Here is a 13,370-nt window from a genome sequence, read left to right on the forward strand (position 1 = left end):
ACACGTAATTTGGAAATCAAAAGTGAAATACATTGACATCTCCATTATTAATCTCAATTTTTAATTTTAACTCTAGAAACATTTATTTAAAATAAATAATTAACTTGCTTTTTTGGAAGATGAGGTCAATTATATTAATGGCCAAATTTCAACCATTACTTAAAAAATTGAAGGTCACTTTACTCCGAATTCAATTTAAACTCACCTGGCAACCTCAGGGAACTAGTTTGCAGCAGTTTTTTCGGCGAGTTGCCATCCTGAAGACTCTTCGCCGCCGGCGAGGCTTCTCTGCTGGCCGGTGTCGATCTCACCGCTTGTATAACACCATGATTCGTTCCACCCTGTATCAGCGCTTCCTGCGGCTCCGACGACTCCTGGATGGAGCATCGTCTTCGCAGCTTCCGCCAACGCTGGCTGATGCTCTTGTTCCACAGATTCAAATCTGAAAGAGAAACAGGAAAGCGTTTAAGATCAAGACATGAAATATTAGATATCATTCGTCCAAAAATAAAGTTGGCAGATATCATTTCTAGAAAAAAAATTTAAAAAAATAAGAAAAGAGAAGAAAGAAACGGTTCCACTTCCCAGCCATCAGGCCTAACGACCGGAAACACTTATCTTTCCCCTGAACGAGGTGGCACGACATCTTTATATTTACACGGAGATAACGAGTCGGGCCTGACGAAAAGACGCGTCACGGTATGGATGACTGTAACGGTAACGATAGGACACTATCGAGAGCAGAACAGCGTGTGCAAAGCAGCGACTCGTGTACGAAAATGAAATATAATGATCGTCACCACTCTCAGATACATACATTGCAAGATATTGCATTAAAAGGACATTAATTCTAGATAAAAAAAACGTTAGTCCATTTTAACGCAATTCATATTAATGATTCAGCTCCTCATAAGAAGATTTCTCCCACATAATACAATAAAATAAATTAAAACTTAACAAATAATTATTTTAGATATGTCACTAACTAAGAGTTATTTGTAATTACTGTAACGTAACTAATAATACTGTAGAAAGTATAACAAGAACTATCCCAACTTCATCAAGTGTCAGAATTTAATTGCGAGAATGCAATGTTGATCCTTTTAAAACTGACAAATATTTTATTTTAAGTAATCGAATAAGACGTCAATGCAATTTGTTATGCCTATAAAAAAAATTTCGATACCTATCAATATATTTTTATGTCTCTTATCGAGAGATTTCATCTTATCGAGTAATCTATGTCAAATATACTATCGATAAAATTTATCATCAAACGTTCAGGAAAAGCTTCTACCAAATACTAAAAGATAATTTAGAAACATCCTGCTCACATATACTTTTATCGCAGAATCTTAATTGTCAATTGTTTTCTTTTCGTCGTGCACACGCGACTAAATTACAGCTCCCATCGCAAGCCACAAATCAACCTAATTACAATTCAATATAGTCTCCATATCCTGCTCCACGTGTCCGGAAGAGACCAGCCGCGAAATGACCTCTCCGTAACGTCAGCCAGGTAGAGCCAACCCTTTCCTACTTCTTCCGTCTTGTCGCACCCCGCGCGACCTTGATGAACACCGGAACATAACCGACTCGACGCGTTTTCCGGCTCTCGAATCGTCTCACAGTCATGAATTATTGAAGCCGGCCGATGCGAGCTTTAGTGTCGGATTCGAGTCGTATCAGGAATTAATGCGATTAATTAAGTCCATCGCGTAACTTTCGATCGGCTTTCGTGCTACGGCCACAAGAAGACGGTCGCGATGATAACGATGATGACGCTCTCGACGACAACTCGTCACTGATGCACTAACGCCGATTGCGCCGTTGTTACCCCCGGTGGAGTTACCGTCATCAAAACGCACTTTCACTTCTCGTATCTCCGGATGCATCCGATTTTACGAGGTCTCTTTCGACGCGCACCGGACGTTGCGATCCTCGATGCTTTCGGCCGGCTCGTATGCAAGACCACGCACCGGTGAGTCCTTCTAATTGGCTGCTTTATTAGCTCGCACGGCGACGTGCGTGTTTGCGAATTGTGACGTCAGTTTTGGCATCGTCTCCAGATTTTGATGCTGCCACTTAAGGCGTTTCACGATAACGACGGTGTAATGAAGGATAATTTGGCGAGCGTGTCAATCGTGAAGTCTTCTTCTCGACGTTGAAGTTTGTCGCGGTATCGGAAATTTTGATAAAATAATGAATATTTCTTGGAATAAAATTTCACTTCGCCCCTGTAAAAACATGTCAAAATTCCGGAAAATTAATGAAATTGAACTTGCATGCCTTTCTATTCAAACCCGTAATATATCCCGCTTTTGTAGTCTTATTTTAACGCAAACATTGAAGTAAATATTGTTGGAGATCAAGTAAAACGATTAAACTTTTCTGACACGAAAGTTTTCAGCATTGTCGTCGTAAAATATTACAGTACTTTTAGGAATTTTAGCCGTTAAATTTCAGAGATCATTAAAAATTTCTTAAAAAAAAAATTAACGTGTCGCATATTATACGTTGATTTGCACTCTATTTTCTGTTTGCACATGACTGTTTTTTAATTCATGTTATCCGTGTTATTACAGTGCATCGGTCTTCGATTAGATAATAATTTAATTAAGATAAGACGCATTAATCCCGGAACAAATCAACTCCGTTAATAGATGCCTCTTGGAGAGTGGGATGTAATTAACATTCGCCGGCATCACGTAGTTTCATGCAAATCAGTATCGATCGCACAGACCGCGGGAAATCAAGCTCGTCCCGTTACAAATAATATCACTAAAAATTTCAATCTCGCTTGTCTGCCGACACTGCGTCTTCTGCGGATTTAAATTCCGCATAGCAATTTAGGACGGAGCGAATAATTTTTTCTCGCAAACTTGGAGAATCTAATACTCTTCCAGTATACTTTTGGATGTAACCCTGCAATTTGCTACCAGAATTTAGCACAAAGGATTTTCCAGATAAGACAGATAATAAATTAAAAAAGACCTGAGTTCTTAAAAGCTTTGACCTTTTACAAAAGATCTTTTTCTTTTTTTGTTACAAAAATTTTTCACAATTTCACGACCTTTTTTCTACCTTGTTACAAAAATTGATCAGTATTTCACAGAATTCTTTTTGTTCTTAATTACATTCTTCAGGAATCCTAAATTTAACAGTTGCCCATTGCTTTGTCCTTTATCAACTCGCAATAAGGGTCCCTTTCTTAACGGGATTTTTCACGGGTTTTTTCACATTCTTCTCGAGATAATACTTCGTCCATAAATCTAAGTGGTTTCCTTTTACAAGGCAAATTTTGAAAGCTTGTACTCGTCCGGGTGTAGCATCATCTGCAGCTCCAGACACAATAGCTCGGTATAAAAAAATAAAAAACCGATTACGTAGGCCAACATTTCGAATCACAGAAAAATCGCTGTTTGGTCCACGCACAAATGTTCCGCCGCGCTGTCGGTCACGGTCGTCGATCGTCCTTCGATCCTTCGCGTCCGGCGACGCGAGACCGATCCTCACGATCGCGCACGACTGTTGTTTCCTCGTCGACGAATTGCCTTCGTCAAGGAAATCGCACAGTCTACACCGAGCGCTGTCTCGGCATGGACTGAGAGAACCTCTCGAGGTTCAAGCCGTTCACGTTGCCATGTGCGCGTGTAAAAGGCGTCACACGCGTGTGTGTGCCGGCGTGCACACTACACGTGCGCGCCTCTCGCTACCTGTGCATACAGGGTGACACCAAACTACTTGGTGTTCAGAATCAGTCATTCTCACAAACATGAAACCTCAAAATGCAAATAAAGGTTTTATCCGCAATTTAATTTAAAGGACATGATAATAGAATAAAATTATTTTTTAACATTCAGTCGTAAAGATCTTGGAAGTTTAAAGTTAACTAGCAAGATGTAATCTAAACTAACGCTTTAACAATTTACCGAAGGAACTATAAATGAACGTTTCCTCCTCGAATTATCGTTTCGAACAATCCTTGTGGTTCTCTCAATTGTTAAACATGTATTTCACTATCTTGTCTGTCGTAATGTTTTACCGAAGCGTTAAATTCAAATCGTCAGGTCTTGGCACTTAATCGAATATTCATGTGAGGTGAGAGTTCTTTTTTTTAACGTTTTACCGTGTACGTGGCTCGGTTGCAGACAGATTGTGTCTGATTGTGGGAACTTTTCGCTGTATGTAGCGCGAGCGGTCTATTTCGCTCATGGACGCGCGAACACGTGTGTCGTCCACCTATGTGCACACAAATAACACACACGCATAGAGACACACACGTGCGCGCACCTATTAATGTACATCACGGCTCCGTGCACACCCTACGTGCGATTGCACTCGCGCGCTTCATGGTCAGGGCGGGACGCCTTGTTCCCCGCGATAATGTGAGTGTGTCCTTTATATATGGATCCGCATGAAAGTGGACACGCACGCTTTCACGAGTGGCATGACAATTTTCAAACGAGCAGCTCAATAACCAGCCATACAAAAAATCAATTAGCTAAGAATAATTAAATTTCGTACGGTCTATCTACCTCCTTTTCTCTACTTCCGCCAACCCTCGCTCTTCTCTTTATCTGCAGTACAAATAGAACGATAGCGATGATTAATTTAACAATTAAACAATTTTATGTGAAAGCAAGGAAGCAATGAATCATCTGTTCGTTCGTATGATGAAATTATAAATGCTCAGAAATTGTTAGTTTAATTCATCTCTAGAGAAAAAGACAGAGAGTTAATTTTTATTTTCACACAATTTTACCTAAGTATCATTTCATACTTTTTTTTTTTTTAAAGTAAAAGATTTTTCCATGTAGAAAATATTAAAAAAAAATTCTTTTACCTTTCTTTTTGCACCACTCCATTCATCGGAAGATCATTTACTGACATCGTTCTATAAAAGAGAGTTATGGTACGCGAATCGGGCTCTATTTTATAGTCTTATATACAAAGCTCACACATAAATAAGCAAACGCGGCCAGGAGTGACGAGGCTGTCGGCGGGCGACGATAAACGCGCTTTAAAGAGATACACATGTAAGCACGCACGCACGCACGCATACGCAGCAGCACGTGCGCGAGCGCACGTGCGCTTGTGTAAGTTTGCACGCGTGTATGCGTGACTTAAGTGACATGCCATGCATGAGGTCAAGCCCGGAGAATGTTTCTTCTATTGCTCATTGTGTCTCGAGACCCCTATGCCGCATTCGAAGTAAATGGTCGCCTTCGATGGGAATTTGCGTCGAGACTTTGAAACGGCGAAAGCAAAAACCATTCGCCTACGTCCGCCGAATTTTTCCGGCAAGAAAAAAGATCTTAAAAGTACCTCCAAACGTTACCTTCTTTTATATTTTGCATTGTTTTCTCTAAATACCAAACGATTCAGTCGATTTATGAATGCATTAGCTACTTTCAAAAAGTCATATATGATTAAAATAAATAATGATTAAATAAATAATTAATTAAAATGAGAGAGAGATGAAATAACGAAAGATTAAATTCTTTTAAGAACAGTTATTGAATGGCACAAAATAAATGGGGCTTTAGGGTTTTCGATCTCCTGGCTTGAATTAAAGAACGGATTTAATGCTCACACATATTTTGAAGACGATGCAGCGAGATGCATGTCCTCGATGGGAATTTGCGTCGAGACTTTGAAACGGCGAAAGCAAAAACCATTCGCCTACGTCCGCCGAATTTTCCCGGCAAGAAAAAAGATCTTAAAAGTATCTCCAAACGTTACCTTCTTTTATATTTCGCATTGTTTTCTCTAAATACCAAACGATTCAGTCGATTTATGAATGCATTAACTACTTTCAAAAAGTCATATATGATTAAAATAAATAATGATTAAATAAATAATTAATTAAAATGAGAGAGAGATGAAATAACGAAAGATTAAATTCTTTAAAGAACAGTTATTGAACGGCACATAATAAATGGGGCTTTGAATGGTTTTCGATCTCCTGGCTTGAATTAAAGAACGGATTTAAGGCTCACACATGTTTTGAAGACGATGCAGCGAGATGCATGCCCTCGCACTTCTGCGGCTTCTGAGAAAAAGTTAAGTTAAGTCACTGTATCTTATTGGAAAATATTCCGGAATAATTCGCTACTTATGCAGTGTAGTTTAATATAAAAGCTTGCACGAGCAATTATGAGGCGGCTTTACGAACCATCGTCAACTTGTGGCTTGACACTTCAATTATTCGAAAATTTGACGATTTTCACACGACGCGTTATAATTTCGCTCACCCCACGCCTCACGTTGAACTGAGACGATCATAACGTTACGCGACAGTGATTATATCGCCAGACGTGTCAATTAAATGCCTCCTCATAATTAAATGCCGATGGAAAAGCAATAATAGCGCGAACGTTTCAGCGTAAAAAGCAGCTCGCCGGCGGTAACGCCACTATGGTCTGGCCGCGGTTTTTACGGCTGTACGCTAGTCGGTTGGACTTGTGTAAAACAACCGCCGTCGGCAATCGGGCACTCGGGGAACACGAGCATTCTTCTGGTACACGTCAGCGCAGAAAGGAGCTGAAGACGTTCGCTCGAGCGGGAAGGAAGACGAAGACATGCCGCACGACGGTGTCAGGAAAGGGACGGAAAAGGGGGTACACAGTTGCAGCTGGAAACACGCGTAGACCAACGCGAGAGGAATGCGTAAACGGTACACCGTATAAGTAGCTGTTCGGTCTGGAGCCAATTCCACTTGGACGAAAAATGCAGCGAGAAGATGCAGGAGAATGCACGTGCAGCATGCGACTTTTGAAAGAAGAGAAAGAGAGGGAGAGAGAGATAGAGAGGTCAATTTTTGAAGTAGAAAGTTTGAACGAATTATTATATTTGTTGGATAACGATTGTGATTTTTCAATAAAAAATTAGCGGCTATTTTCAAATCATAAAAGATAACGGATGACCATTTGATAGCCGTCATAACATTAAAATGACAATTATTAAATTTATCGCTGAAAACAGATTATCGCATGATTCTATTACGTACAGATTTAAATTGCCAGGAACGTGATAGTAATAAAAAACAATTATTTAACTTCTAAATTCCTATCTCTGATTAATCCTTCCTCTTTCCGCTGCACTCCTCATTTCTGCTTCTTTTTTGGAGGTGCGTTTAAACTTAAAATACAAAATAGTAAATATTAAATATTACTGCCATAGATAAATTAAATTAGAATAACCTGTCGCCGATGTCGCCAGGCGTGAGTTTCACGTGGCGTCTCTCGTCGTTATAAAAGCACGATGACAGAGACGGATGGCTCAAGTCCAAGGAGCCTTTTATTTTACGTCGGCGCTTTAACAGGTTAAATTCATCCCTCATGGTCATGGCATTGTTGCGTCATTACGCCCCGGCTACGACGTAACAGAGCTTTCTCAAGCTCACGCCGAAAAGGGACATAATCCATTCGCTATTTTTATTTCGAGCAAGGTCAATGACGCGTCGGAGTCGGTGCATTGCTCTGCCGCTGATAATAGTATCGCATGTCGTGCGCAGGTTCGCAGCTTGGAATTGAGCACGAAACAGCTGAATCAGCGGGTACCGCGCGTCCCTACTCCCAACGACGTTTAAACCGTAATTACCGGGCGTTTAACGCGCGACTCTCAGGCTCGAAAAAGAGGTGTGCTGTACACAAATATAAACATATATAATTCAATTTTTTATTTTATCTTACACTTAATACTGTGCGCTGATACTACGATGAGTTCGTTGCGACGTACGGCACAGGACGATAATATTGTTATCATCAATAAAATGAAATCAACAAACAAATACCGTATGTTATGTTATCGCTATGACGGAGAGCACACGCTCCATGTATGTTCAAGGAGAAACGGTTTTCAAGGAATTGTGTCGAATACCATCTGCAATTTTTATCTAAATTTATTCAATCTCTTTAGAATGAAATCGGAGGCGTTATTACAGGTATGAATGATAAAGCAAACATTAGCACATTCGAGGGAAAATTAGATATTCCATTCTTCTGATGCTTCTGATGCTTATTCAATTCATGAAAAAGGACTTCTGCAAGAGTAGATGAATGAAATTCTTCTGGAAGAAGAAATGGAATGTCTGATATTCAGCATTATAAATCATAACTTCGCGAAATGAATTTCCGTCACCGTCGCTCTTAGTTCGAACATTACGTTTCACGAGTTGGCAGCGTGAACTCCGCGCTGAACAATATACTGACTTACACAGAACGCTTCACGTTCTTATGCAAATTTGTCATTATCACCCTCGCGAGAAGTGACGTTATTAACATCTTTTGTCGGATGATACCTCCAATATTTTATCACGTATTATTATGATGCACGCTGTACGCAGCATTGTCCGTGGCAGCATGCGACATTTCAGCGCGCACTTTTGTCGACGGTGCGAATTGTTCGGGACGTGTCCACGGTATAATCGAGTAACTGTACGCAGACAATAGCCGAGGCCGCTCGGTACGCATCGTTGACTCCAATTATGCGAGTTCTCAACCTCGGCGCCGCCGCCACAACGTCGCTCCTGCGATTACGCGATCATCCGTGTATATCGTTGTCATTTTAATGCGATCGGTTCGATGCCGGGTTGGTGCAAACGTACGAATTCCTACACGGAGAAAAATAATTTGCTGGCCCAGCAAATTTTCTGCTGATCTAGCAAAATCTTTTCGTTATTATATAGACAGCAAAACGATTTGCTAAGAGTATTAATCACTATTTGTTGGATGTAATTTGCTGAATCTACAAATTATTTTGCTATAAAAACCATGATGGATTTATATAAGCAGTTGCAGTTTTGCTCCGATAGCAAATAAATTTGCTAAGGATACATTATTTTGCATCAATAGCAAATTAACGTGATTCTTAAGACAAATGTACTCAACAAATTTTTTCTATCTTGGCAACGAAACTTCTGCTCTGATAACGAATAATTTGTAAAATTAGTTACATCAACTAAATTTTTTTATGTCACTACGAATTTGCAGTAGCAACGACGATTTTGTTAAAAAAACAAAATTATTTTTCTCCGTGTATGAAACTTCGTGACCGTCGCTTATACTTAAGAACTGCGAAAGGAGAATAATTCGTGTCAGGCCGAGCTTGAAAATAAATTCACGACGAAGTATTGTCAATCAATCGATGCGAGGATTTATCAATGAGCAATTTTGTTATTTAGATCTTGGAAATTTAAAATACATCGATTCGCATCGATTTGAGAATAAATTGTATCAATAAAAAATAGCAAAAACCTCTCAACTTGAGTGTCTCTGACAAAGTAGCTGGGACCGACGTAATGGCAAGCGACGGTCATCGTGAGGCAACGCTTCGCATTTCCGTTGGAAATATCGGCGAAATCGTTTCCATGTATCCGCGCAATATCGCATTCGTTCAACCCGCACACAACCACACGCGCTTACACATCGGTGGCCATGTGCGAGAAAAAAATATCTAACATCCGTTCGAAGGATTACCGTTAATACGATTTTGTGCGAAGATTGTGGTTCTTCGTCATTCATAACTGAAGAAACGCGCCGGTGTGTAAAAAGAACAGCTTGTATTTCTGGCGAAGCAAATCGAGCTGCCATAGATAATCATAAATCGTATCTTGAGATAATCGAAAATACACGAAGGAAATGAAGTATTTGGGAAGAATATTCTTTTGCATACACAAGTATCTTCTGAGGAAAAGGAAAGATAAGATATGCAAAGGAAAACAGATTAAGATTGCTTCTGCAATCGTGGAATATGCGCTCGCGAATGAATGATTGAAGTAGACGAGTGGATGATCAAAATGGGACAGATGGGCAGACGATTGCACATCGTGATGGTGCATGATGAATGAGAAGACTGAAGGAGTCGAGCTGAGTATCCCGCAAAGATGAAGCGAGTACACCCGGGCTGCGTGTAAGTCAATAAACTCGTCGAAACGTAAAGAGGGGAAACTACCGGCTTGTATGGTTTCAGCCAACCATGAAGCGAGAGAATCCATGAATGGACAAATAAAGATCGCGGCGGTGAACGAGGAAACTGAAGGATTCGAGGTATTATACTGCAGAAAGTAAATTACGTTCGGCGCTGGCTTTTATATTCCGGCAGGTATTCTCCGCTAAAAATACGTGAGAGAATGCGAACGTACTCGCCGATGCGTACGGGACTCACGCATATGGGTACGATGTGATGCGAATAATATTTTTGACAGTTACTCGAGTCGTCTTCTTTATAGCGAGCAGCATCAAGGCTAACGCTTCAAATGACTGTTACAAGTTACATTGAGAAAATTCTATAAAATTTCACCAAATTATTGAACAAGAATACCTGGTAATATTTATATACATACACGGAGAAAAATAATTTTGTTCTTTTTATAAAATCGTCATTGCTACTGCATATTTGTAGTGATATCAAAAAAATTTAGTTGATGTAACTAATTTTACAAATTATTCGTTATCAGAGCAGAAGTAGTTTCGTTGCCAGGATAGAAAAAATTTGTTGAGTGTATTTATCTTAAGAATCACATTAATTTGCTATTGATGCAAAATAATGTATCCTTAGCGAATTTGTTTGCTATCGGAGCAAAACTGCAACTACTTATATAAATCCATCATGGTTCTTATAACAAAAAAATTTGTAGATTCAGCAAATTACATCTAACAAATAGTAATTAGTACTCTTAGCAAATCTTTTTGCTGTCCATATAATAACGAGAAGATTTTGTTAAACCAGCAGAAAATTGCTGGGCCAGCAAATTATTTTTCTCCGTGTACATACAAATATACATACACATATACATTATATTTTAAATGACTGGTTTCAGTATAAATACTCCAATAATTATTAAAACTTAATACAACTCAACGAGTATTATTGCATACCATCGTAAAGTCGATAATCGCGAAAATGTCTGAATAAATAAAAATCCGAGAATTCTACGCGCGAAATTTATATTTAAATACGCATCAGTATTGAAGTGTTAACGAGACGATATTCCTTCAACCGTGGTGCAATTTATTTTTCTCCGTGTACATATAAATATACATACACATATACATTATATTTTAAATGACTGGTTTCAGTATAAATACTCCAATAATTATTAAAACTTAATACAACTCAACGAGTATTATTGTATACCATCGTAAAGTTGATAATCACAGAAATATCTGAATAAATAAAAATCCGAGAATTCTACGCGCGAAATTTATATTTAAATACGCATCAGTATTGAAGTGTTAACGAGACGATATTCCTTCAACCGTGGTGCAATGTACGGTACGGAATGATACTTAAGTGGTCATGCGATGGTGAGTGAACGGGGTAGACCGGCGGTGTCAACGTTCGCTGACCAAGAAAAGGATAATTCGGCAGGAAACGCTATCTTCCGAATTTCAATAGATCGGCCGTTCAAGTTTCCGGTTCGTGCGCTCCGTTAATCGAGGAACTTCTTCATCTGCGACACAAAGAATCCGCGGACTTCCTTAGTAGATAAACATCACGTCTTGAGAATCGATGAAACGCACGATTTCAACCGGGTTACGTGAGCTTCATGTTTCAGGAAACTACTCTTTCACGCGAGGAAAATTAGGCGCAATCAAATTAGCATTGAGTGCAAGTTAATTACCCCCGATAAAATAACTGCTACTTACTAAGAAAATTAATTAATAAATTACCTCTAATTAAAGAAAATTCTCTCGTGTGGCCGTATTAGCGGCATCCTTCACTTGAGTGCTTATGATGACCCAGAAAACCGGTCACTTCCGCGCAAAAAATTCTGCGTAAACAAATTAACCATCCCTCTGGAGAAGGGTTAACGCAAGTTTCCTTTTTATCAGATTCTTTAAATTTACAACATATATACGGCTACATAAAAAAGGCGTTAAACCTCCACTCTTTCGTGTACGACAAATTTCGTACAAAGAACAAGCTTATCGAGCTAATAACATCATCGAGTCACCCGGGTTTTCCTCGGGCAAAAGTGAAAAAAACATTTTAGTTCCGCCAACAGTTGCCGCACGGCGAGAAGTAACCTCGCGGAGATCAAATCGAGTAATTAAATAATCCAGACGTCCCGTCTCTTTCTCTCGGATTCAATTCGAAGCGTGTTATTTAACTATCGCGCCTCTCGTATGACCGTTCGATAGTCGAGCTCGCCGGCTAATGTCATCGCGGAGCATGGCGAATTGTCACGCACGCGGCGATGTGAACGAAGACATGCGTTCCACTACATCTCTCTCCTTCTCTCTCTCTCTCTCTCTGCCTCCTTCTTTCTCTCTCTCTCTTCCCATCCCATGAGAACGCCATTGCGCCGCGCCTTCCGGGAATTTCGCCATTATACCGCGACGACCGCCGCGGGAACCCCATAAGTAATAATTTGGAGTCCCCCCTCCTGCCGACCACCGACAGCCGGATTGAATTACACCATCGCCTCGGCAATTTGTTGGTTTGTGGTGTAATTCGGTGACAATGACCGGTGACCCACGTAATGTGTGTCTTCGAAGAGCCACACATGGTGCTCTCGCGATTCGGCCTTCGCGAGCAAACAAATTCTTCGGGTTTCTGTGGGAAACAGCGAGCCGCCAGTCGTGAAACGCTTAAAAATTGACCAAAAGTTGAGCAACGTCGTTAAAAACATTTTCCTGATATATTTTCACGTACAAAATTTTCCTCCAGAAAACGTTTTTATCGTAAAAATTACTACTCAATTCTATCAAAATTACAAATAGGAACGATAGACCTATCTTATCGGGACAAAATTTAAATAGCGGAAAAGATATTATAAAAATATGTCGGTCAGTTTCTAAAGTGATATTTTACTAGTAGAGAATAGCTCATGTCGAAGCAATAAGTTTATGTTACACGTGTTGCATTGCGATTAATAGCCGAAGAAGAAAAAATTAGCCCTAAAAACATGCGTTTCTTTATTTTATGTTGCAAAAATTTTGCGTAAATTGCGATATTTTAAAATTTTCTTAACGTTATTCGATAGAACGACATCAAAATTAGTAAAAATGGTACTCTTTATAAACAACAGGTCTTATTTCCGTAGTAAAATAAATGACTCAGATCAACGTAAAATTTAACCCATTAACGCCCAAATATGCTAAAATTTTACGTTGATCTGAGTCATTTATTTTACTACGGAAATAAGACCTGTTGTTTATAAAGAGTACCATTTTTACTAATTTTGATGTCGTTCTATCGAATAACGTTAAGAAAATTTTAAAATATCGCAATTTACGCAAAATTTTTGCAACATAAAATAAAGAAACGCATGTTTTTAGGGCTAATTTTTTCTTCTTCGGCTATTAATCGCAATGCAACACGTGTAACATAAACTTATTGCTTCGACATGAGCTATTCTC

The 13,370-nt window shown here is 39.4% G+C and overlaps 1 protein-coding gene across 2 annotated transcripts in view; it reads right to left on the bottom strand.

Annotated features, from left to right (window-relative positions):
* The window catches only part of LOC116843664, a 36,830-nt gene that overhangs the window by 3,111 nt on the left and 20,349 nt on the right, over positions 1 to 13,370 (bottom strand). For both annotated transcript variants that reach the window (XM_032814278.1, XM_032814277.1), the window contains one exon: positions 206 to 442. In XM_032814278.1, coding sequence (XP_032670169.1) covers positions 206 to 442 — 237 coding nt within the window. The remainder of the gene's footprint in view (positions 1 to 205; positions 443 to 13,370) is intronic.

This window comes from Odontomachus brunneus, unplaced genomic scaffold (assembly GCF_010583005.1).
Source record: "Odontomachus brunneus isolate Ranch 3 - 2012 unplaced genomic scaffold, Obru_v1 Obru_scaffold_034, whole genome shotgun sequence".
NCBI lineage: Eukaryota > Metazoa > Arthropoda > Insecta > Hymenoptera > Formicidae > Odontomachus > Odontomachus brunneus.